This window comes from Oryzias latipes, chromosome 21 (assembly GCF_053564925.1).
Source record: "Oryzias latipes strain Hd-rR chromosome 21, Olatipes_Hd-rR_3.1".
In the NCBI taxonomy this organism is placed as follows: domain Eukaryota; kingdom Metazoa; phylum Chordata; class Actinopteri; order Beloniformes; family Adrianichthyidae; genus Oryzias; species Oryzias latipes.
In genome coordinates this window covers 24194896-24221215 of record NC_136257.1, presented here as the reverse complement: position 1 = coordinate 24221215, position 26320 = coordinate 24194896, and the positions used below count along the sequence as shown (strand labels likewise).

General features: G+C 41.4%; 1 protein-coding gene across 7 annotated transcripts in view; it reads left to right on the top strand.

Annotated features, from left to right (window-relative positions):
• The window catches only part of lrp2a (low density lipoprotein receptor-related protein 2a), a 56051-nt gene that overhangs the window by 7419 nt on the left and 22312 nt on the right, over positions 1–26320 (top strand). For 3 of the 7 annotated variants that reach the window (XR_013652625.1, XM_020713109.2, XM_020713106.3), the window contains exons 8-53: positions 119–262; positions 357–476; positions 587–715; positions 1597–1766; positions 3326–3549; positions 4016–4222; positions 4753–4955; positions 5042–5182; positions 5389–5592; positions 6294–6486; positions 7923–8048; positions 8191–8321; positions 8513–8650; positions 8732–9013; positions 9112–9351; positions 9947–10066; positions 10486–10602; positions 10690–11070; positions 11347–11361; positions 11605–11853; positions 12375–12586; positions 12662–12846; positions 12916–13144; positions 13265–13442; positions 13541–13669; positions 14322–14488; positions 14680–14823; positions 14913–15022; positions 15284–15461; positions 15557–15770; positions 15858–16097; positions 16211–16399; positions 16712–17644; positions 17719–17884; positions 17958–18116; positions 18225–18514; positions 18601–18801; positions 18973–18999; positions 19108–19143; positions 19230–19472; positions 19553–19678; positions 21001–21120; positions 21651–21782; positions 22327–22528; positions 23038–23333; positions 25491–26157. Coding sequence is in view for 6 of the 7 variants with exons in the window: in XM_020713109.2 (XP_020568768.1) it covers positions 119–262; positions 357–476; positions 587–715; positions 1597–1766; positions 3326–3549; positions 4016–4222; positions 4753–4955; positions 5042–5182; positions 5389–5592; positions 6294–6486; positions 7923–8048; positions 8191–8321; positions 8513–8650; positions 8732–9013; positions 9112–9351; positions 9947–10066; positions 10486–10602; positions 10690–11070; positions 11347–11361; positions 11605–11853; positions 12375–12586; positions 12662–12846; positions 12916–13144; positions 13265–13442; positions 13541–13669; positions 14322–14488; positions 14680–14823; positions 14913–15022; positions 15284–15461; positions 15557–15770; positions 15858–16097; positions 16211–16399; positions 16712–17644; positions 17719–17884; positions 17958–18116; positions 18225–18514; positions 18601–18801; positions 18973–18999; positions 19108–19143; positions 19230–19472; positions 19553–19678; positions 21001–21120; positions 21651–21782; positions 22327–22528; positions 23038–23333; positions 25491–26157 (9307 nt within the window). In the remaining variant the exon portion in view is untranslated. The remainder of the gene's footprint in view (positions 1–118; positions 263–356; positions 477–586; positions 716–1596; positions 1767–3325; positions 3550–4015; positions 4223–4752; positions 4956–5041; positions 5183–5388; positions 5593–6293; positions 6487–7922; positions 8049–8190; positions 8322–8512; positions 8651–8731; positions 9014–9111; positions 9352–9946; positions 10067–10485; positions 10603–10689; positions 11071–11346; positions 11362–11604; positions 11854–12374; positions 12587–12661; positions 12847–12915; positions 13145–13264; positions 13443–13540; positions 13670–14321; positions 14489–14679; positions 14824–14912; positions 15023–15283; positions 15462–15556; positions 15771–15857; positions 16098–16210; positions 16400–16711; positions 17645–17718; positions 17885–17957; positions 18117–18224; positions 18515–18600; positions 18802–18972; positions 19000–19107; positions 19144–19229; positions 19473–19552; positions 19679–21000; positions 21121–21650; positions 21783–22326; positions 22529–23037; positions 23334–25490; positions 26158–26320) is intronic. The other 4 variants (XM_020713107.3, XM_011489762.4, XM_011489763.4 and 1 more) reach the window with 4 other exon arrangements.

Here is a 26320-nt window from a genome sequence, read left to right as displayed (position 1 = left end):
CAATCATACTTAATCCAAAGTTTTTAATGACAAAAACAATTGCATGTTAAGCTCTGCTGTTTTTTAAACTTCATTTTACCTTCAAAATAAAGGGGTTATTCATTCATGTTTTCTGTAGATAATGTCCCACGGGAATGTTACCCGGGTGAATGGCCCTGCCCATCTTCTGGAAAATGTATCCCAATGGATAAGTTGTGTGACGGCAGAGTTGACTGTCTTGATGGAGAGGATGAAACCAACACCACTGCCAGCCGCAACTGCAGTCAGTACAAATGCAGCTTGTTAGCCTATCGTCCTCTTTCAAGCTGACTTTGAGCGTCCATATTCATTGACGGTTTGATTTCTGCTCTGTTCAGGTATCTGGAGATGTGCTTCTTTGAGCTGTGAGCACCGCTGTCATGCTTCCCCTGATGGAGGAACGTGTTCCTGTCCATCTGGATATGTTGTCAGCGGCAATGACAGTCGCTCGTGTGTAGGTAGGAATCCTTCCGTAACTTGCTTTCATTACATTTCCCAACTTACCATTACATTATTAATGTACATTGAATTAAACATTCAATCCACTTTTTTATGGCACCATGTAAAGATTTTGATGACTGCTCCATGTGGGGAGAGTGCGACCAAGTGTGTGAGGACCGAATCGGCTCACATCGCTGCAGCTGTCTGCAGGGCTATGTTCTGGAGCAGCACAGATACTGTAGAGCTGACATCCAGAGTAAGTGGCACTCATCATTTTGTTGTAAATATCCTATGTTCAGACTGTAAGAACATAAATGATGCATCTGATGATGTGTAATAGCTTAAAGACCTATTCAAATGAAAATAGTTTTTTTTACATGTTCTTCTAGAATTTTTCTCATAGAGGAAGACATATCTAAAAAAATTTTTGATTAAAACTGAAGTCATTTGAATTGTGGTGAATCAGAAGCAGGCGAAATAATGTCATCTGGCTCAAAACTGTACGGCTGGATAGCTCTGATACTGCTTGCAGTGTTTGTTGCACTGGTAATGTTAGGTTGGATTGTGAGGGGCTGTCAGCTAGCGGGAAAGAAAAAGGGATGATGGGAAATGAAGGTAGACTCACTCTGCGCCAACAGTCCTGCCCAGAACTCAGAGGTGAATTTCCTTTTGCTCGACAAAAACTTTGCCTTAAACAACACAGGGTTTTTTTTGTGGCTAAAAACGGCAATTATACTTAAATGCTTTTACTGTTGAAGGTTTTTACAAAAGATGATCAGAGGGGGCCACCTTTACACAACTCTGTTTTTTGTCAGTGGCTGCAGCGAGTGCCCACACTCTTCTCTGGTGCATTGCTGCATGGCCAGTGTTGTTTTAGTTACTCTTGTCTGTATTGCACTTACAGAAAAGTTTTAACTGACCTCTTTCCCTCCAGCTTTAGTGAGAGTAGTGTCCAATAGTGACTTCTCCGTTCATTATGACCCATAAGCTTTATTTAGTAAATTTACACTAATCTTTTCGTAGAAAATCTATTTACTGTAAACCAGATTACTTGTTTTTGACTTTTGGTTCTAACTGAATGTTCATGATTCTGATTTGATAAGTCTTACAATTCTTTGTGTTTTGATTTTCTTTTAGCTGGAGTTCCTTCCTTGATATTTTCTAATGGCAAAGACCTGATAATGGGCGACATCCACGGCAACAGTCAGCATGCTCTGATCAGTTCACAGAACAGAGGGATCGCGGTCGGGGTTGACTTTCACTATAATCTTCGTTTGATCTTCTGGACTGATACCATTCAAAATAAGGTATTTTATGTCCTATTTTCTGCTATTTCTGTTTGTAAAAACAACCACTGCAAAGCAGAAGAACCTCTTACAGTCAGTAGCTCAGTTCTTTGAACACATTCTTGAGGTAGACTTTCGCTTAAAAGGCCAAAATTTTTTGCGTTATCCTAAAAAATATCAGAAACTTTGATACTATAATAACAGGGTCGTTTTTGGCCCCATGGTGGCTGTCTCATAATGAAGGGAAGTAGATATGTAATAGAATCTAATCTTGAGAGCAGTCTGATAGGCAGGTATGATGTCCACATACCAAGGTCTAATTTTTGGAACTTGATCTAGTCTGAACTAATCATGCTGTATTTTTTTCAGCAGCCCTCTCCATATGTATGCATTCTCTGGCATGCTCATCTTGTGTCTGGAAATGTGGTTCTCATTGGTTTAAACTGGAACCATTGTACCTTCGGCTGGGTATCAGTGCATATTAGCCACCTCCATGGCAGCATGTCAGATTAGAAGTAGGGAGAGCACAAACAGGGCATGTGAATGCAACCAGAAAGGTTAAACTACCCGGCTCTTTCCTTGTCTTCAGTTTCCCTTTAAACAGGTCAGTTGAAAATCCTGCTTTTTAGATGTCAGGATGTGGTTTCAAATGAAGCAAAGCTGCTAAAAGCTGTCCCCCTTCGCAGTCAGCTGTGTGGTGCCAAGGTCTCTATTTTAAGTAAGTGTTGGGGCATTAGCAGGTGTATAGCTTTAATGCAACAGGACTCAAAATATATTCTCTCAACACACAAAACTGGGGATTCTTTTTGGTTTTGCCCATCAAATCTGTTTGGTGTCTTTGAGTTTATTGTGGTCTTGCTACTGTAAAATCGTTGGATTCTATAGACACATCTCAAAAAATAATATTCTGTGTTAAACTTCTATTTTCTCCTAGTCACTTTTGAAGAGATAAAAGACTAAATAAATATGTTCCATAGGTCAAAAATCTCTGGAATTCAGTGAGGAATTACTAATGAGAGAAGCCCACAACTTTGCATAGTATCCTGATGCTACATGTAGTGTGTGACAGACAGCATGATACTAACGACATTTTAAAATAGTCAACGGCATTGTAATGTGAAAACAGCTTAGTGAGAATATTCAACTTTGTTATAAAGTGCAGAAAAACACTACAAAGTTTTCAAATAATCACAAAATTGTTTAAATCTTTAGCAGTCTGAGATATTTGCACGACTTGGCAGGTTTCAGAGGTTTCTTTTTTTCTTTTTATTCCCACAAATCAGCAGATAATAAAAGAACATGTAAGAGTTCTAACAAAGGGTAAATGAATAGGAAATTTTAGAGGAAAAAAATAAGCATTTAATATACACATTATATACACGTCTGCCATAAATTATATGGTTATGTTTGTAGTGTTGGTTTACAAAACCAACAGAGAATTTCCTGTTTCCTCCAACAATGAAAATATTTGGATCTAATAGAAACCTGTTATTAGGCTAATCTCCAGTGATCTCATAGCTGATTAGTAAATATCACTTAAGGACTAACTTCCTGGCAACAATGGCATCTTTTGTGTACAGGTGTTTTCTGCGCATATGGATGGCTCCAACATGCAGGTGGTTTTAGATGTATCAGTTGACTACCCTGAGAACTTAGCGGTGGACTGGGTGAACAATAAACTGTATGTAGTGGAGGCCAGCGTCAACAGGATTGACATGGTGGACTTTGATGGGAGCAACCGGGTCACGCTCATCACCGAAAACCTGGGAAACCCTAGAGGACTGGCAGTGGACCCCACCGTCGGGTAAGCGCATGTCCCATTCACCGTCCTTTCATCCACCCACGCACTCCCAGTCCAGACCTTCAGTGCATGTTGTGCTCCACTGGCATGGAATAATGGGGGGAAGGGTGTGTGTTTGAGATTAACAGATTGCCCAAAGTAGATTAGTGAGGAGCAATGTAAGTGATGACTCTTATTGTAATCCAATATTGTAGTTCAAGAGAGAGGGACAGCCAGGTGGTTACAGAGAAATTGCTTGTCCTAAATTATGTGCTGGTCTTTGGTGGGATGCACAGCCACCCATGTGCAGACAATGTCCAGCTGTGGGTGCTACACTTAATTAAAAAAGCAAAGGGCTCTAATAGTTTCTTGGGGGGTCAGGCCTGCATGCACTGTTGGGTTTAAATGATCAAATGGGTAAAAAGGTTGTCGTGTTAGGATCCAGCTTCAGTCAAAACTGGCATTTTAATAATGTTTCTTCCCATCACAGGTATATGTTTTTCTCAGACTGGGAAGCAAAAAATGGACAGCCGGGCCTTGAGAGAGCTTTCATGGATGGCACCAACCGGTACGGAGTTATTGGGAGCAAACTGGGGTGGCCGGCTGGCATCACACTGGACCTAGAAGCCAAACGTGTCTACTGGGTTGACAGTCGCTATGACTACATTGAAACTGCAACGTATGATGGTCTACACAGGTGTGTTTCCAGTCTCTCGAAAAAGTCTGTTTTTAAAGACCCACTCCAATCATCTTTTGAGCTATTGTAAATGCATTCTCAGTGGGATTTTAGTTATAATCATGCTGTTTTTTGTGCCAAAATCCAAAACGCTGAGTCACTTTTAGAAAATAGTTTCTGCAGAGCAGCAGGAGGTAGGAGTTTGCCACTGACTTGTGGGCAGGTAACCCCGACCCCCTTCCTCTCCCCATTGCTGAGAGCTTGGAGCAGGGAACTTGTGGCCTGCCCAAACTATTCTTTACGTCAAAAATCAGCTCTTTTTCAAACGTCTACTACCAATTTACAACTATCTGAATAAAAAAATACTCAGAAATGCAAATTTACACTTAATTTTCTTTATGTATATCTTCCATTATCATAGAAATGCCACAAAAACATACTAAAAACACCAAAAACTCAATTTTGATTGGAGTGTTTTTTTAAAGATTTAGTGGAATGTGTTTGTATTGTTATATTCTAACCAGTTAGTGTCTTTAAAATGTGTCCAACAGAAAAACAGTGGTCCATGGAGGTGCAGTAATCCCACACCCCTTCAGCATCAGTCTATTCGAGCACCACGTCTACTTCACAGACTGGACCAAGATGGCTGTGATGAAAGCCAACAAGTTCACTGACAGCAGTCCTGAAGTGATTTACAGAACACCGCAGACACCGCATGGAGTAGCCGTGATCCATCAGCTGAGGCAGCCCCAAGGTAGAACCCCTTCAGTGGCTCATTTCTGCATCCTGAGAGTTGATTTCACTTCCTGTCATTTTTTTACTTGGATTTCTTTCCTCCAGTGGCAAACCCCTGTGCTGCAGACAGAGGAGGATGTGAACAGATCTGCATTTTGAGTCACAGAAGTGACAATGGAGGTCTTGGATACCGCTGTAAATGCCGTATTGGTTATGACCTACATGCTGATGGAAAACGGTGTTTGTGTAAGTGAAAGTTTCATGTTTTATCACTATCATTATTAACAGAACAAATTCTCAGTTTTCCTCTCTAAAGTATTGATGTGTTTTTTTTTAATGAAAGTGACTGAAAAGAATCGGTCATCCAAATATGGCTGCACTGAATCCTGTTTTTGGCAACATTGTTTTTGACAAGCATTGCTTTTTAAATGTATCTTATGTCTTTCCTGCAGCTGTGAGGCAGTTCCTGCTGTTCTCCAGCCAGCTGGCTGTGAGAGGGATTCCGTTCAATCTCTCCTCCCAGGAGGACATCATCCTGCCGGTTACTGGACCCCCTTCTTACTTTGTCGGAGTGGATTTTAGTGCAGAGGATGATGTGATTTTCTTCTCGGACACTGCGAAAGACATTATCTACAAACAAAAAGTGGATGGCACAGGTGAGAATCTTGCTGTCATGAATGGTGACGGTGCATCCAAAATCTAGAGACTGGAGTTGGTGGCAGAACTGATGATTCAGACCAAATGACCGGACAGAGATTAACCAAGAAAACAGACCCATACTTATATACTTAAGGTGGTAATGAACTAACAAAAGACATCCACAGTTAATTCGCAAGTCAAATCTGGTCTGAAAAACTAAAACAAAATGAAAAAATATTACTTTTATCCAAAACATGACTAAAGTAAACAGAACTAAATTATTAGACGCCAATAATCTACTGCTTTATTTTTATTCTGCTGAAAATCTACAGTTGCATAGCAACACAAGGGAAGACATATTTTGGACTGTGTAAAACCTGCAGCAGCCATATTTTTGACTGTTCTCTAGCATGGGATTGAGTCAAGCTTTCACAGGGAGTTTAGGGAGTGTCTGATAGGGCAGGCTGGTACTAAAAGGCAAGGAGGTGATAGGAATATGCATACTGCCAAATAGTTTCTGCAAATGACAAAATGTAAAATATGTTTTACCAAGCAATTTAAATGCGTCCTATTTCCAAACAATCAAAAAAAAACTCTGGAATTTACATTCGTATTATGACTCGCATTATTTTCTTTTGTTTGTGTATTCATAAATGCAGATGTGTTTGTTTTCTTTTGTGGGTTAATCGGTGCTTTGACCGCGCGTTGATGTGTACAGGAAGGGAGGTACTGGCAGCCAACAGAGTGGAGGGAGTAGAGGACCTGGCTTATGACTGGATATCCAAAAACCTTTACTGGACTGACCCTCGATACAGGAGCATATCTGTCATGAGGCTTGCTGATAAATCCAGGAGAGCCATTATACGTAACCTGAACAACCCAAGGGCAATTGTGGTGCATCCAATAATGGGGTAAGTCAAACCCGGGTTTTCATGAAAGGGGACCTATTAAGAAATGTAGCTTTCTGTGTTCAAGAGTATTGCATGAAGGAAGATCCTGGTCAGAGATTAACCTTGGTTATCTATTTCACAACTAATTCATCATAATTAAAAATAACTTTGATTATTAAATAGCTAGACACCCTTCTTCATTTGCTGACTCCTTGTATTGCAGCGTCATTTCAACAGGGTTTTGACCAGATTTCACACACAGTTCATGTAGGCCTAAGGTTACTAATAGTCTTTTAAACACACCTAAAATGGCAAACGATTTTAAAAATGTTGCCAACCTCTTGCTTAGGATCCACCAAGCAAACACAGAAACAAAAAACACCATAAACATTTTTACTTTTTACAAGTACAATGGAATGTCAAATTCTTCTGACTCTGTTTAAAGTAATTGAATGTACAAATGCTATCTAGGGTATCAAACCTTCTAGCCCAGGGGTGGGCAAACTTCTTGACTCTTGGGCCACAAAGGGTTCTAAAATTTGACAGAAGGGCTGTATCAGGAGCAGATATGTGGAGTTTTTTGGTAACTTAACTCATAAAAGAAAAGACATAACATGGAATCTGGATGAAAACATACTTTAATTTTCTTTGAAAATTGATGTTAAAATATAACATTTTGGAGTTTTTATTAAAAACTGTGGCTTTTTTTTCTCATTTTGGAGCCAAATGCAGCAATGGGTTGATGTCCCTCAGGGAAAAAGCACAACTTAGAGAAATGCTGCATTTAGGTGTTGTTGAAATGATCAGAAATATGACCGTCCAACTCAGAAGACACACATGAACGTAAAAAAAAAACAAATCTTCCAACACCACATGAATGCAAAATGACTTTCTGTACTTCAGCTAAGGTAAATTTTATTGTAGTGCAATTGTAGTGTCTGGAGACACCAGAATTACAGAGAAAATAAAACATTAATAAGGATTATCAATATAATTTATTCCAGTTTGGCACGCCAGATTAAATGGTTTAATTTAGGACCCCTGGCTGTAGTTTGCCCACCTCTGTTTTAGACAGTTTACAACTCATGTAAGCAAAAAAAATTGATTGCAGTTTATATCACATTTATTTTACATATGTATTAATGTTTGTAGACCTCAGATCTTCATTAGGTGAGATCTGTGCAAAATAACTATATATCTTTACTTTGAAAGGATTCAGGAACTATCCTGGTATAACCTCTGCCCCCCACAGGAATTCCTGTTTAGAACAGGCTGTTATAGTCATAATGCGTCTGTTTTCCTGCATTTGAGATTAGCTGAGAGTGAAAGGCAGTATTGTAAGTGACAGAAGTAGGCTTTAATAAAAAAGTGTTCCATGAAAATAAACTTCCTCATAAAAATATGATTTTGTGGTTTTAGGTTGTATAAAAGTAAATTAGCCTACTCTGCCCCTCCAGGTATATTTTTTGGACTGACTGGTATCGACCAGCAAAAATCATGAGAGCTTGGGGCGACGGATCACATGCTGTGTCAATTGTGAACACCACGCTGGGCTGGCCAAATGGCCTCGCCATCGACTGGAGGTGAGAAAATTACTTAAGGTATTTTAGAAGATGGTCTTACAGCCAATGATTTTACGTGTTTTCTAGAGGAAATTTAATGTGGCTTCTCAGTAACATTAGAGTTATTGTGCTTTAACATATTTCTTCTTTGGTGCCCATCCAGTGCAATGCGTCTCTACTGGGTTGACGCCTTCTTTGACAAAATTGAGCACAGCAACTTTGATGGCCGCAACAGGCTGTCTCTGGAACGCATCGCCCAGATCTCTCATCCGTTTGGGCTCACCATTTTTGAAGGCGAGGCCTCTTATTTCATGCAACTTCCTCATTTATGGATTGTTTAATCTTGTAAAAAGAAAACTGGTTTCCCTTATACAGACTGAGATCTTTGGACCTGCTGTAGTTATGCTTCACTGTTTGGTCGTGAACACCCCTTTGTACACTCATGAAAGCTGAATTTTGTGCTCTGTTGCTGCTCTCATATAAAGGATACGCATATTTTACTGACTGGCGCCTTGGTGGGATTGTGCGTGTGCGCAAAAGTGATGGTGGGGAGATGGTCATCATAAGAAGAGGAATCAGCCACATCATGCATGTCAAGTCGTTCAACTCCAACTCCCAAATTGGTCAGTAGCTTTTTTTTTACATCTGTTCAACCACACCCCCGATTCCCATCTGTTGTAGTTAACATTTGCCCTTCCTCTCAGGTTCCAACTTCTGCAACCGGCCCACATATCCTAATGGGGACTGCAGCCATTTCTGTTTCCCAGCTCCTGGCTCTCAGAGAGTCTGTGGTTGCCCATATGGCATGAAGTTGTCACTCAACCAGCAGACGTGTGTTGACGACCCCTCGAATGAACCTCCCACCCTTCAGTGCGGAGCCAACTCCTTCTCCTGCGGCAACGGCAAATGTGTCCCAAACAGCTACAGATGCGATGGTGTGGATGACTGCCATGACAACAGTGATGAAATGAGCTGTGGAGTAAACAGTAAGTTTTACTTCTATTAAACTCATTCATGCAAATCAGCTTTGAACAAGTAACACTGGTTTAAAGTTTAATCAAGAGAATTATTTTTCTCCCTCTAGGCACCACATGTTCCCCGTCTGCCTTCACTTGTGCCAATCGGCGCTGTGTGCCTGTAGGATGGCGCTGTGATGGGCACAATGACTGTTTGGATGACAGTGATGAGATCAACTGTCCCACAAGAGTCCCTGGAACGTGTCCTGCCAATCAGTTCACCTGTGCAAACCACAGATGCATTCCGCATACCTGGCGCTGTGACACTGATAATGACTGTGGGGACGGTTCAGATGAAGTAGACTGCCGTAAGTTAATCAAAATTAAACATGTTATTATCAACATTTTTAAATAATTGATGAACAAAACATTTTAGACTTACTTTAAGAATCTGTTCAGCAGCTCTGAGTTGAAAGAGGCAGAGAGTGGCCTTATGTGTCCATGGAGGATTCGGTTTTCACAATTTTTTTCTATGTAGATACTTCTAGATCAGGGCTGCCAAACTCTACTCCTTGAGCTCTTTCTGCACTGTTTGCTGCTTATTACCTGGATCGAGTGTGTTCACTCAAAAATACTTGAGTCAGCTGATCAGCTGCAAGCAGATCAGGGACAGCTGGAAAACAGGCAGGGTGGCAGAGTTCGCGGAGTTCGGTCAGGCAGCCCTGTGTAGATTAACTACAAACAGTAAAAATATGATGGACCTCTCACAAAGAAATCAAATTTGTCTGATTTATGTATTTATGGAATGAGATTTGCCAGGAACCTACTGTGGATACAGTAGAACCCTCATTAGTGACGCAATAGTTTGTCTATTTTTTAAGATGTGGACAGTATTTTATCATTTTTAAATGAACTGAGAGAAGACAGACGTTCATATTTGTATCTGAAATAATGTGCCAACAGATTTGGGAAGTACGTGCAATCCAGAGCAGTTTCAGTGTCCTGACCACCGATGCATAGATCCTAACTACATTTGTGATGGGGACAGGGACTGTGTGGACGGGGCAGATGAGCAGGACTGCAGTGAGTGGTTTTTGAGTTTAAAAAATTTTTATTCCATCACTGCCAAACTAAAAACTCTCACACAAAGGCTGTTTCATTGGGTGATCAAAGCTGGTGGACAAGAGTGGCTGTACTTGTAGTCGCTGAACTATTTTTGTACCCAATTACAAGACCTGTTTCATCATAATAAGGCATTTTAGAAATTTTATTATTTTATCTGTAAAATGCTTATAGGCTTTTCATGCATTTGAATTTATAGATGAGTAATATGTGCATTCTTTCAATGTGAATCGTTGTTTTCATCAGTAAAAAGTCTGCAGATCAGCTGACAAGCATAAAGCATTTGCTGAGCTTTTTAATTTTTGCTGTTGTTTTTGCACAGTAATCAGGAAACACTGATAGTTCACAACATCGCTAACTTGCTTTTATGGATTAATCAGGTTACAACTGCACTGCAAATGAGTTCAAGTGTACCAATGGTCACCAGTGTATCAGCTCCTACTACCACTGTGACGGCGTCTTCGACTGCAGCGATCGCTCTGATGAGCACAACTGTCGTAAGCGTTTAAATACTTCCTGTGTAACTTTGCATAATCATAGTCACTATTTTCCTTTTTAAATCATTTTTGCTCCATGTCTGCCAGCCACCAGACCTCCGGGGATGTGCCACCATGAGAGTGAGTTCCAGTGCCAGTCAGATGGAAGCTGTGTGCCATCTACATGGGAGTGTGACGGTCACCCAGACTGCGAGGACGGCAGTGATGAACACCATGCCTGCCCGCCTCGCACCTGCTCCTCCTCGCTCTTCCGCTGTGACAATGGCAATTGCGTGTTACGCAGTTGGATTTGTGATGGAGACAATGATTGCAGGGACATGAGCGATGAAAGAGACTGTCCCACGCCACCTTTCCGATGTCCCAGTTGGCAATGGCAGTGCCCCGGCTACAGCCTTTGCATCAATATCACCACAGTGTGTGACAACACTCCCAACTGCCCAAACGGAGCGGACGAGTCTCCTCTTTGCAGTAAGTTTTCTCATTCTTCTTTGTAAAACAGCTTTAAAGATCAGGAACTGATTGTTTTGTTTTGAGTAACATTTTCACACCAACAGGATCACTTTCTTTATGATATTCCTTTAACCTTTCCCTAAGGAACATGGATGCTTTTATTTTGAAGAAATGTCTTTTGATGACATCTGTCTTCAGATTTTTGTGTTAGAATCAAGCATGTGGATGATTTGTCGTGTATTAACCTGAAAATTATCTGTGATTTCCTCTCCTTGCCTTTCTCACAACTGTCAGATGAGCATTTACCAGGTAGGAACAAACTCTCAATCATTGGTAGAAATGTTGCAAGTAGATCCGATTCATTTTTCAACAAATGCTGTTGATTATTTTGTCACTGATTTTTTTTAATCATTGTGCAATTAAATATAAACTTAGTATTGAGAGCAGCTCTAAAAAATAAGCAATAAAGTAGTTGTTGCTTCGTCTGTCATCTTTTAGAAGATATTTTCCGATTTTCAATCGAGACTGATCTTGTTCCTGCTTTTGACTCAGATCAAGAGAGCTGCTCTGACAACAATGCTGGCTGCACACACGGTTGTATTCAAGGCCCATTTGGGGCACAGTGCACTTGTCCTGTGGGTTATCAGCTCAGCAATGACTCCAAAACCTGTGTGGACATAGATGAGTGTAATCCTCCAGGACTGTGTAGCCAGCACTGCTTTAATGAAAGAGGCTCCTTCCGCTGTCACTGCCAGGAGGGTTACACTCTGGAAGCAGACCAGCGTACCTGCAAGACCTCAGGTGAGGACTCCATATGTGTGGAACATGTAGCTGGTAATAAAATGTTGACTGCGTTTTTTTTAGTCTAGACATGAAACGCAGCTTTGTTTTCTGCACCCTGGCTGTAAGGAAGGGACCCCAATAAAGAGGGGGCAAGCCCTCCAGACAACAAGACTGCCCCACTGTCTGTCTTCTCCCTTATATTTCTTTGCTGCTCTGATTTCCTAAGATAAGACAAATAACACGTGTCACTCACTGGCCATCAACAGTGTAATTAGGAAATAATCACATACAAAGGGGTGTTTATGGGGAGCGTGCCTGACATGAGCACCTCTTCCCCACAGATAACGTGTTGAAAGGCCTTGCAACACAATAGGACTTTATCTGAAGAAAGGTGCATTCCCAAAAGATTGCTATTTGAGAAGGGGGTCTATTTAACTCTGGTTGTAGGGCAACAGTCCACACTAAACAGGTAGGCGTACTTAATAGCATGAAACAAGACAGAAAGAAAAGCAACAGAGGTTTGGTTTTGTGTTTTTCAGATTCTCGACAAGCTTTCCTACTAGTTGCCAGCAGAAATCAGATCATGCAAGATGACATAACCACCCAGCCAAATGTGATTCGGTCTGTGATTCGAGATGGACGCAACATTGTGGCACTGGATTTTGACTCTGTCACCGACCGGGTGTTTTGGTCTGATACAAGCCAGGATAGAATCTGGAGTTCTTATATGAATGGCAGTGATAGAGCAGTGGTAAGACATCAATGACAAAGAACATTTGTATATTTAGAGAGCTGATTGAACAGCAGACGAATGTGTTGTGCGCAGATTTTTGACAGTGGAGTGACTGTGACGGAGAGCCTTGCCGTGGACTGGGTGGGCAGGAACTTGTACTGGACTGATTATGTACTGGAGACAATCGAAGTGTCTAAACTAGACGGCACCCATCGGGCCGTGTTACTCAGCGAGAATATCACCAACCCTCGAGGGCTTGTGCTGGATCCCAGAGAAAGGTCAGAGAGGTTTCATGTGTTTTTCCTGCTTCCATGCATAGCTGCTGTAAGCTCAGCTGTATTTTTCAGTGCACATCTGATGTTTTGGACTGACTGGGGAAGGAACCCTCGCATTGAAAAGGCCAGCATGGATGGGAAGCTGAGGACTATCATTGTCAGCAGCAAACTTTACTGGCCCAACGGTCTAACCATAGACTATCCAAATAATTTGCTATACTTTGCTGACGCCTACTTGGATTTCATCGACTACTGCGATTATAATGGCAATAATAGGAAACAAGTTTTGGCTAGCGACTTGGTGAGTGTATCCAAGTTGACATTTTATCCACTTTATTTGGTGATACTGTTAATTATCTTATATTTGAATATTCTGTGTAAGATACACTTTTTTTTCCCTTTTGCTACTCTCTGTGAAAAGGTACTGCAACATCCCCACGCAATTACCATTTTTGAGGATTTTGTCTATTGGACCGACAGATACATCAACCGAGTGATGCGAGCTCATAAGTGGCACGGGGAGAACCAGACAGTGATGCTGTTCAACCTCCCTCAGCCTATGGGTCTAGTAGCAGTCCATCCAACCAGGCAGCCTGCAGGTATGGCAAATTCTGCAGGAATAATTCAGTCCAAAACAAGACATTACTTACCTGCCTCTTTCTAAATGTGTGGACATGTGTAATTGATTACTCTGCAGGTGAAAATCACTGCTTGAATAGTCCGTGTACTCATATTTGCTTGCTATCTGCTGTGGGACCAAGATACTACTCATGTGCTTGCCACTCAGGCTGGATACTGGCAGCAGACCAGTTCACCTGTACCAGAGGTATGCATAAGGAGGAAAACACTCATCTCTTAGGCTGATGAAAAGAAAAACACACATATTTTATAAACCAGTGTACTTATCAGGTATTGATTGTCCTAAAAAAAAGACGTCATATAAACACACAATTCTCGGATTCTTCTTTTAAAAAAATGAGAATTGTCTCTTGTCTGCATATTTGTCTGCCAAATGGTCCCAGGCACTTGTCAACAGCCTCCCATTTAAATTGTCTCATAAACTCGACTTCCCTTCATGAATATTAGGAATCATACAAGCGTGTCTTGCTCCCTTAAGAAGACAAGGGACCTTTAATTCAAAGTCCAAGAAGTCTGCCCTAGGTCAGCAGCTTATCTCATCTCAGGTTTCACTCCAGTCAAAGCAACCAGCGCACAACCCCCCCATCCCCTGAAGCTAACGATACTTCAAGAATGAAAATGTTCCACAAGCATTCAATGACTAATCTCTGACGACGAAGCACATCGTGCTGTGGAACCAACATTAATCAGTCAATACATTTTATAGATACAGACATTTTAATGCGTTTGCACCAAATTTTCTGTACTTGATGCGTACTATGTGGCTCTTGTTTATTATTGGCTTTTATTAGAGTTGATCTGGTTTTTGTCATTTGTTTCATATGTGCGTTTTTGTCCAGTTGAGGATCCGTTTTTGGTGGTTGTAAGGGACAGCATCATCTTAGGCATCCCCCTGAATCCAGAGGAGAAGAACAATGATGTTATGATTCCTGTCGCTGGTCTTCAAAATGGTTATGATGTTGACTTTGATGACAGTGAACAGATCATATACTGGGTGGAACATCCAGTAAGTAAAACTTTCAAGTCTTTTTTTTTAACACGTCATTGTAAGTGAGTAAGTTATTGCAGCAAAGCAAATGACTGCTGTGCTTTATTTTTTACTCTCCCAATTCAGATAAAAATTTGTCTCATGGGATTAGGTTTAATTTTCCACTCATTCACTACTGACTACGGCTTATGTGTGTCATTTGTTACCAGGGTGAGATCCACAGGGTGAAGTCTGATGGTACCAACAGGGAGGAGTTTGCTCCAGCAGCCATTCTTGGTTCACCTGTTGGTCTGGCCTTGGACTGGATTACAGAGAACCTCTATTACACTAATCCAGGTGCACAATCTATTGAGGTGAGTTATATGATCAAGTAAATGCAAAATGTTGAAAACAAATGGAGTCTCACATGACAGTTATGCAGGAAAACAACCTTTTTTTGTAGGTTTTAAAGTTAAGAGGTGAGCTACAGTACAGAAAAACGTTGATCACAAATGACGGCTCTCCAACTGGTGCTGGGAGTCCTGTTGGCATTACGGTGGATCCAGCACGTGGGTAAGACTCTCTTTACATTGACTTGGCACAGACAATGCTTACATTGAGGTGTAAGGGAGTACAGTTGTTAGTCTAAAGTGCAGTCTAAAGTGCCATAAAACCTTAGCACCCTGCAGCTAGGTGATATTTTGAGACAACTGTGTTGTTGTATTGGGCTATACTGTAAAAATAAAATTGAATTGAATGCCTTTTTTTAAAAAATTGAAAATTGATAAATACTTTAAAACTAAAACACTGCATCTTGTCCTGTAACTTCTTAAGCAAACTGTACTGGACAGACCAGGGAACGGAGAGTGGCATCCCTGCCAAGGTGGCATCTGCAGACATGGATGGTCAAAACCCAGCCATCTTGTTTACCGACAACCTGGATCACATAGAGTTCCTCACAGTGGACATCCAAGAAAACAAGCTGTACTGGGCCGTGACAAGTACTGGCAAGGTGCACCACAATGCTTTCAATTTCTAAATTCTTGATAGAATATTAGTGCTTTGTTCTTTAATGTCTGTAATTCTAATGTCTCTGAATTGTCACAGATTGAACGAGGGGATCCAGACGGAAGCAACCGCATCACCATAGTGTCAGGCCTGTCTCACCCCTGGGGGGTAACTGTCTATCAAAACTTCCTGTACTTTACGGACCGTGACTTTGAGGTCATAGAGCGAGTGGACAAGTCCACAGGCGCCAACAAGGTTGTGTTAAGAAACAACATGTCAGGACTAAGGGCTCTGAAAGTTCATTTTCGACAAAGTAAGGAACACACAAATGTATTTCTTTCTCAGGGTTTCAAATGTACGCTTTTGTTTCTTGTGTTTTTCATTTTGAGTTGTCTTTTAGCATCTGCAGGTACATCAAATGGTTGCACAAACAACCTGGGAGCGTGTCAGCAGCTCTGTCTGCCACGACCGCAGAGCCTTTTCACCTGCGCATGTGCAACAGGTTTCAAACTCAATGCAGACAACAGAACCTGTGCACCTTACCAGTCCTACGTTGTTATCTCTACTCTGTCTGCTATCAAGGGCTTCAGTTTGGAGGGGTCAGATCACTCTGAGGCCATGGTCCCTGTGGCCGGAAGAGGTCAGCAGCTTCAACATTTTATATGCGCTTGTTTGCGATGCAATTCTTAATTCTTAGAATTTCCACTGGGAAGAACATAGACAAACTGAGTGTTAACATTTATTGTTTTTCAGGGCGTAATGCTTTGCACATTGATGTGCACATGGCCTCCAGTTTCATTTATTGGTGTGACTTCAGCAGTACTGTGGCAATACAGAATGGGGTCAGAAGGATAAAGCCGGATGGCTCTGGATTACGTAGCATGGTAACGTCTGGAATAGGACGCAATGGGATACGAGGAATTGCTGTGGATTGGGCTGCAGGTAAGCTGCTGCGTTTTTGAAGAGTATGTTGTAATGAAGCTGAAAGTAAAATAATATATAATGAAAGTTGAAAATAACAATTTTTTTAGAAGATTATAGTTCTCATTCGCATTAAAGTTTCAAAAGTGAGAAAACCAAAATATAAATATAAATGTGAGATTTTGTTTTTAAAATGAGTCATGTTATTTCAGACATGGTCAATTTAAATCTTCTAGAACTGTTTCCCTTAAAAAACACATTTGCTAGTTCTTGTGTTAAAAATACTAAACAGCTTTTGCACACTTTAAATCCTATTTGTGATTTTCTTTTCAGATAATTTATATTTCACCAACGCTTTTCTGACCGAGACATATGTTGAGGTGCTTCGCATTAATACAACGTACCGTCGAGTGTTGTTGAAGACCCAGGTGGACATGCCGCGCCACCTTGTAGTGGACCCTAGAAATAGATTTTTGTTCTGGGCTGATTATGGACAGAACCCCAAAATTGAGAGAGCCCTTTTGGATGGAACAAACCGTACAGTTTTAGTGTCTTCAGGGATTATCACTCCTCGAGGACTCGCCCTGGACTGGAAAACTGGCTATGTTTATTGGGTGGATGATTCTCTTGACATGATCGCTCGAATCAGCCCACAAGGAGGGGAGACTCAAATAGTGAGGTACGGCAGCCGTTACCCTACTCCCTATGGAATTACAGTGTTTGAGAACAGCATTGTTTGGGTGGACAGAAACCTCAAGAAGGTTTTCCAAGCAAGCAAAGAGCCAGGTAGCACTGAAGCACCTGCTGTCATTAGGGACAACATCAACATGCTGAGAGACGTTACCATCTTTGACCAACGAACTCAGCCCACCAGCGCCCAAGAGCTTAACCACAACCCTTGCATGGAGGCCAATGGAGGCTGTGCCCATTTCTGTTTTGCCTTTCCAGGCTCCAGTTCTGGTGCTCAGGTGAAAAAATGCAGCTGTGCTTTTGGAGATTTGGCAGCAGATGGGGAGAACTGCGTAGTGTCTAGAGACGACTACCTCATATATACCACTGAGAGCACAGTGCGCAGCTTGCGACTTGATCCTGAAGATCATGCAGTGCCTTTTCCTGTCGTCAATGTGCCTCGTACCTCTGTGGCTCTGGATTTTGACCTCACAGACAATAGAATCTATTTCACACAAAGCACAGGTGTAGGAGCAAGCAAGATCAGCTACATCAGCATATCATCTCCCACCTCAGCTCCTGTTGAGATTGCATCAGGTCAGCTTTGCAGCCGCAATGGTGATTTGTATGTCAGTACTATAAGAATAACAGTCTTGCCTGTGGTTTGACAGATCTTGGAGCTCCTGATGGAATTGCATATGATTGGATAAACAAAAGAATTTACTACAGTGACTTTGTCAACCAGAGCATCAGCTCTATGTCTGTGGATGGTGCCCAAAGAACTGTAATTGCCCATGTGTCCAGGCCGCGGGCCATCATGCTGGATCCCTGCAGGGGGTACGACAACTTTACATCTTAATCTGTATTTGTCATATTGCTGATTTTAAGGAGGTTTTGACTTTTTCTACAGATACATGTATTGGACAGACTGGGGAACCCATGCAAAGATTGAGCGAGCCACATTGGGTGGAAATTTCCGGACAGAAATTGTGAACAGCTCTCTGGTTTGGCCTAACGGTCTGACCCTGGACTATGAAGATGAAAGACTTTATTGGGCCGATGCCAGCTTGTAAGATCTGATATGAGTCACAAATTAAATTTGTCATTTTGTGCTCCTTTTGTGCAAGCTCTTCACTTTAAAGCTTTTACCATTAATTACAACTTCTTTTGCCATTAGACAGAAGATTGAGCGGTCCTCCCTTACCGGATCCAACCGTGAGGTCATAGTCAGCACAGCCATCTATCCCTTTGCCATGACCATGTTTGGCCAGTTCATCTACTGGACTGACTGGAACACCCGCAGCATCTACCGGGCCAACAAGCACGATGGGTCAGACATGAGAGTCATGATCCAGAACCTACCATCTCGCCCAATGGACATCCATGTTTTAGCCAGCAGGAAACAGCAGCAGTGTGACAGTCCCTGCCAGCAGTTTAATGGAGGCTGCAGCCACATCTGCACACCAGGTTTAAAACTCACCTTGTTAAAAGCACAGTAATAGTGCACGATGTATAGTGTACATTTTGGAATCTTACTAATTTTGTGCTCTCAGGACCTAATGGAGCTGAGTGCCAGTGTCCATCAGGGGGGCACTGGTACCTGGCCGATAACAAGTATTGTATTCCTGATAACGGGACTCGCTGCCAGCCAGGCCAGTTCACCTGTATGAATGGCCGTTGTATTCGAGCCCTGTGGAAATGTGACAATGACAACGACTGTGGGGATGGAAGCGATGAGTTGGAGAGAGTCTGCGGTAGGCTAGATTTGTGTTTCTCTCTTGTCTTCATGATTGTAGTCTTGCTGAGTCCATGCTTACAACTTTTTTATAGAGGCTATCTTTCTTTTCTGAGTCTGCAGTTTTTCATTACCATCCTTACTAACAAACTAACAATGCTTATATTCTGCCTTAAAATTTCCATCCTAGGACATAACCGAGTCGTCAGTCATGCTGGTCTGTATTCTTGCTCTTTCTGATTTAATTTGTTGACAGTCTTCTCCCTAAAACAAATAACAGAAATGATGACTAATGGATGAATCAATGTGCTGTCTTTGCATGCAGTGCCACAGCTGCTGTCTTCCTTTATTGCCTTGTCAGGTAAAATGAGCTGTTAGTGGCAGAGTATTTCCTCTGGTCTCGCCTGCCCTTGGCGTGATTTGTGACCCCTCGGTTCTGATTGGCAGCCTTCCACACTTGTGAGCCGACGATGTTCACATGTGGAAACGGCCGATGCGTTCCCTACCACTACCGCTGTGACCACTACAACGACTGTGGAGACAATAGTGATGAAGTGGGCTGTCTATTCAGACCCTGTGACCCCAACACAGAGTTCCCCTGCAACAATGGACGCTGCATCGCAAAGGAGTATGTTTGCAATGGCATTAACAACTGCTATGACAATGGGACCTCTGACGAGCAAAACTGCCGTGAGTATCCAAGTCGGTCACAAAGGTTCTTAAAATCAATGATAACAAGTGAAAAATATTTTGATTTGTGATTATTTCAGCGGAGAGAACCTGTCAACCAGAGCAGACAAAATGCCAGTCTACTAACATTTGCATCCCGCGTTCATACTTGTGCGATGGAGATAATGACTGTGGAGATATGAGCGATGAAAGCCCCACACACTGTGGTAAGTATAAAAAACTCTTCTAGAAAAATATATTATTCTGTTTAAGCCCTTTTTATGATCTTCTTGGCTTTTTAATTCTTCCACAAAGTAGGTATTATCTAAAGAAAACATCTTTCAAATATTGATTATTGTGTGTTTGAACAGTCTGCTTGTTAAAGTATTCTTAGTGACATCACTATTCTTCTGGGATATCACAGCTAAATATGTGAGTTGTGCTATTTAAATGAGTTACCAAACCTATTTTGTGCTCCTGGTCATTTGGTCTGGTTAGAATGCAAGTTATGCAAGTTAAAGTAATATTTAAGTGCAAGACACCGGTTTAAGCAGTTTGCTTTAACAGTTTCCTTTAACCCTAACCCTAACCCTAACCCTAACCCTAACCCATGCATGCATTTAAAAGAAAAGTGTTTCTCTGGATCATATATATTTAGGAAAGTTTTAAGGATCCACTCCAATAAAAATGATTCTTTTGAAGTCTTAAAATTTCTTAAGGTATTTTTTCATATTATGGAGTATATATATAAATAAAATTAAGCCTAAAATTGTGTTTTTGAGTATCTCTATTTAAATATTTGTGAATTGGGAGCAAACATAAAAATGATGTTTGAAAAAGCTTGTAGCAAGGACGTAGGTGCTACAATTGCCAGGCCTCAAGCTCCCTGCTCCACTCCATTCTGATGCATCCACTTGAAGACAAAGAGACACATGTGCGTCTTTGTTTTCCTCATCTGAGCTGGAATCTGGCTCAAAACTGTACGGCTGTATAGCTCCAATATTGCTCGCCATTTTTACTGCACCAGTAATGTTAGCTTAAGCTCATAAGGGACTGTAAGCTAGCAGGAGAGTGTGTAAATAAATAGATGAGGGGAAAGAGGGGCGGACTTCCTCCATGGCCCCAGTTGCACCACAACAATTCAGAGACAAATTTCCAATGAATTCCTGTCACTCTGCAGTATGTCTTGAAATATGACCGTTTGTTTTTAATTTGGCTAAAAACGTCATAATCATAGTTAAAAAACCACTGGGAATGCTTTTAGAATAAACGATGATTGGAGTGGGTTTTCAAGATCCAAATTAATCAGAAATGCTATTATTTATATTATATTATTTACCTTAAAAAGAACCAAGCTTCCTATGTGTGGTGTCTTCTTAAAATCTTTTTTATTTCTTTAACAACACTGACCTGCTGGGGGACTGCAGAATGAAATTAGACTGAGGCGAAAATCTGACATATTTGCATTTGATTTTCAATGTTCATTAATGTGCAATGTCCCTTTCTTAATAAATCTATTGAATTAAAATTTTCGGCATTGTGTGTGCAGCCACCTCCACTTGCTCCCAGAGTGAGTTCCGCTGCTCCAGCGGCCGTTGCATCCCCGCCCACTGGTACTGTGATGGAGGATCTGACTGCTCAGATGGCTCTGATGAACCCCTCTCCTGCAGTGAGTGTCACACAATTCTCTCACACCCAGAATGCCTTTTGGCTTTGTTTTGCCCCATTGCTGCCCCCCACGCCATTATCAGCTGCTTGATGATTGTTTGAAGGTGTCTGTCTGCCAGTCTGCGCCTGTGTGAGAGGCTTCTGTGAGTGATGTAGCAGAGAGTGCGAGTCAGTGGTGTATGTCTTTGTTGGGGATGTGGTCAGTCAGGCCTCCTATTGTGTGCCACATTCCTCTGCAGTGACGCCCTTCAATGTCCTCGGACAAACAGCACCTCCCCCTCTCTTTGTCCACCAAGGGTTACAGAGCCTCTTTTTGGCTTTTGTTTTGGTAGCTCACCATGCATGAGAAAGTGAAGCTGCCATGAGTATCTTAAAAGCCCTGCCAGGGTTGTATCGAGCCTTTCACGTTAATGAAAGGCTCGCCTGCAGGAAGTACCAGCAGTAATTGGCAATTAAAGAAACATTTACAGTTGGCCTGAAAGGCTGGAACTCTGGTGTAACATTTGTGATCCAAAGTTTTTGCCTCTGCAGCCACCCTGATCAGAACCTGCAACACAGACCAGTTCCGATGTGATGATGGCAGATGCATTGCCTTGTCTTGGATCTGTGACGGGGACAATGACTGCGGTGACATGAGTGACGAAGACCAGAGGCACAACTGTGGTATGGGTTTTTCATTGCCTTTTTATAACCTTCTTATTTTTAGTCTATTACCTCTTTTTACAGAACACCATCTTCCTGTCCCGGACTTTTTGACTTTGCTGGGGAGTTTCCACAAGCTATTATTCAGGACGCTGACTTTTGTTGGTGCATACCATTGGGGATTGTTTTGAAGAGAGACACAGGCTGTCAGAGCCCAGCATCTTTAGTCTCCTGCAGAAGATCTCCAGTCCAAGGAGCTGACATTCCTAATTTTTCCTGCCTCACTTGCTACTTTGTGCGTGTCTCCTTTCACTGGCTTCCTGGCTTAGAGCGGTTCAGGATTGTTGTATCTCACTAGAATGTGATTCAAAAATAAGATGCCTGAGGCAACATACTTGGGCTCAGCCTAAGCCTCAGTAGGAGGCTGTCTTCAAGTGAAATGAATCAATCACATTTGATGGAAGAATTTCCTGACACGGCTTTGTCGTTTGAAATACACTTTGGAATGTTTGGATTGTAACAGAAGATGTTACTGTCTATATTTAACATTTTGCTTGTTTTCCAGCCAATCGCACATGTTCAAGCTCAGAGTTCACTTGTGCAAACAACCAACCACCACAAAGGAAATGTATTCCACGTGACTGGGTGTGTGATGGCGATGCAGACTGTGCAGATGCTCTGGATGAGCATCAGAACTGCACACACAGATCCTGTGGCATCAATGAGTTCACTTGCAGTAACGGCCTCTGCATACGAAGCTCCTACAGGTTAGCTTAAGTGTCATCAATGAAACTTTTTAAAGACCCACTCCAATGAAAACTGTGTTATTAACATGTTTCTAGTAGTATTTTTTTGTGATGAAGGACTTATCTAAAGAAAATTGAGCTTACGTCTTCGTCTTCCTCCTCCAAGCTGGCATCTGGCTCAAATCTGTACAACTGGATAACTCCAATATTGCTCGCCATTTTGTTGGACTGCTAATGTTAGCTTGGGGTTGTAAGGGGCTGTAAGCTAGTGGGTGAGCATGTAAATAAAAATATGTTGGGAAATTAGTGCAGGCTCACTCCCTGCCTGCCGTCCCGGTCAGAACTTCTAATGAACTACTGCTGCTCTGCAGGAGCTCTCCTAAAAAATGACAGTTTTTGGGGGTTTTGCCTAAAAATGGTATAATCATAATTAAAACACTACTGAGAACGCTTTGACAGTAGACCAAGAGATATTTGGAATGGAATCTGTCTGGCAATGTGAATATATTTCTGGGCTCTTCTTAAATTAGGTGTGACCGCCGTAATGACTGTGGGGACAGCAGCGATGAGCAGGGCTGCACGTATCAGCCCTGTCAACCCCACCAGTTCACCTGCCAGAATGGCCGCTGTGTGGCCCAGGATTTTGTGTGCGATGGTGACAACGACTGCGGGGATGAGTCTGATGAGCTGGAGCACATGTGTCGAACGCCAGCACCCACCTGCCCCCCTGGAAACTTCCGATGTGAGAACGGACACTGCATTGACCTGAGTCGCGTGTGCGACCGGAGCGACGACTGCTCTGACAACAGCGATGAAAAAGGATGTGGTGAGTGGAGCAGAACTATGGCTGTAATTCAAATTTATGTGTTAAGTGTGTTTCCACTGTTGGCTTCATGGCTCCTAATCAGAAATGTTTAAACTGTTGGAATTAAATACACTTTCATGACAGCTCTGACCTTTTCCTAAAATGAGAAAAACACTTTTGTGATGAAAATAACTAATATATAAAAGACAGTGAGTTTAATGAGGAATAAGGAAGCAAGATATTTTAATTGTGTGCTAAATCGAAACAATAAAAAAACATAAATGCTAAAATAACCTCTGAAAATGTTTGGTATCCTCCTAAAGTAGTTATTTAGTTGAGGCTTTTCCCCAAAGGAACATCTGCCTTTTCTGCATGTTGGTCTTTCCAGTTTGCCCAGTGTCTGCTCTCTGCGTTTGCTTCAGCTCCCTCCACAGGTTCTCTGTAGAACTGAGAGGCAATTTTTAAATAAACTAATTTATGAGGACACCACAATTCTGGGTTCAATGCCGAACTGCATGTTACACCATTTAACCGAACCCCAGGGAAAGACAATCGTTGCTTTCCTACTGTATACTTTGACATAAGTTTACATTGAAAGTGTCAAACATAGGTTTAGAACATCTGATATTACTTCACACCAGGCTTGGTATGAGCTGCATGAAAGGCGTTACGTCATTGTTACTTGCTTCTTATTTATTTATAAATTTTTGCCAACAGGCTGAAGCCCATGGATAGGTGAATTCACACACTAAAATCACAGAACTTTCATATATAAATATACCAAATAAATATAACAAAACAGTAAATATAATACGATAAAACAGAAAAGTTCATCATTTCAAATTTTCACAAACCTTTGATGGATGTTAAAAGAAAAGATTTAAAAGTGCAGGAGTCAGCAGTAAAAACGTTAAGGCGAGGACACGAAGATTTGCTAAAATACAAACTCGGCAAAATGTACCAAATTTAACTGGTAAAACACGAGCATATGGAAAATTAAATAAAATAATTTGTTGTGTGTTTCGCTGTGGCACGTGGAGACCAAAGCAGCAAATTTATTAGCAATTCAGAAATGTATTTGTTTTTGTAATACACAAACCATAACTCAAACTGAAGCAAAACTGACCCAAAACCGTAAGGAAAGTCAATGGTTGCATCCCCAACTAGAATAGAATTAGAATAGAATTAGATTAGCAGCACATGTGTTCCCACATCAACAAAATTCTCTTTGTATAGGGACTCAATCTTGCAGACAAGGCTCTCACTAACTGGAGCTGCAGAGCACTACCACAGCATCATACTGCCACCACCATGTTTCACAAGGGAGTTGTGTGTGGCAAAAGCAGAGTCCAGATGGGACTAAAGATAAACGGGGGGTGGGGTTCTACCCTTTCACACTTTACTTAATTTGTATATTAGTTTAACTTTTTATTGTTTCAAATCATTTTTGATGCATAAAAGCACATAAACTAAACTCATAAGTCAGATCAAATGATATCTTTTGAATTTCATCATCTATTTATCACCACACACAAAAAAAAAAATTTCCATGCAATATATTTTTTTCCTTGGGACTTCATATGAGACTTGGTAAAGAGTGAGAGTTACATTTGTAACCAAGAAAATTGGAGACAAGTATGCAAACCATTTCTCATTAGATATCTTAGGCAGATAAATGTTAGGACAACCTGATGATAAGAAATTACAAAAATCTAATCTTAAAGTAAAAAATGAAGGGGTTGGATTATCGGAATTACAGTGGAGACAAGATGTTCCTTTTATTGGTGTGTTTTTTGTATCTAACTTTAAAATCAAATGATGGTTCTTAGGAATTCTCAGCTTTGGATTTTTAAGGAAAAAGTTACAAAAAGACGTTGCAGTTATTACGAGAATGCTGTTAAAAATATTTAGTAGTTGATGTCTGTTGTGATCTGCGTTTAGTAACGATAAAGGTGTTTAAAGGTTTAAAAGTGGTTGGTTCTAAGCCTGTTTTTTGAATTAAAAAAAAATCTTGAATTTAAGAAAAAGAAAGTATAACATCTAGATGATTTATTTTTTCATTTTACTTCTTTGACTTTTAGTTGTTTTAAATCTAAAAAATGTTTGCTAAAAGTTGGAAAGTTGTCTCTTTTTGCTTCATCATGGGTCATGTTTGAAACAAGTTTTTTTTTACACCAGGTATCAATGAATGCACTGACCCGTCCATTCACCGCTGTGATCATAACTGCACGGACACACTTACCAGCTTCATTTGCACTTGCCTTCCTGGGTACCATCTCATGTCGGACAGAAAGACGTGCGATGACATCGACGAGTGTTCAAAGACCCCCAGCGTGTGCAGTCAGATCTGTGAAAACACTGCTGGCTCATATGTGTGCAAGTGCGCCCCGGGTTACCTCAGAGAGCCGGATGGACACACCTGCCGGCAGAACAGCAACATCTCACCTTACCTCATCTTCAGCAACCGCTACTATCTGAGGAACCTTTCAACAGATGGAGAGGCCTACTCGCTCATCCTGCAGGGCCTCACAAGCGTGGTGGCTCTGGACTTTGATCGCGTTGACAGACGCCTCTATTGGATTGACGTGAGCCGCAGAGTAATAGAAAGAATGTCTTTCAATGGCAGTAACAGAGAGGTGGTGGTCAATGGAGTTCTGCACGGGGAGGGCCTTGCAGTTGACTGGGTGGCCAGGAAGCTCTACTGGGTGGACAGCTTCCTGGATTGCCTCAAAGTGTCTGAACTAGATGGTCGCTTTGTGAGGAAACTGGCTGAACACTGCGTCGATGCCAACAACACCTACTGCTTTGAAAACCCCAGGGGCATTGTCCTGCATCCCAAATATGGGTGAGGATTTTACATTTTGCCATAGAATTGACTTAATATTTTTTATATTTTTTTGGTCTTGAGAATATTATTATTCCCAAAATAAATTTCTTTATAGCTATTTTTCAATTGTTTATTCTCTTTTTTGGTGAATATTTTACTTTTGAATGATACTTCCTTAAAT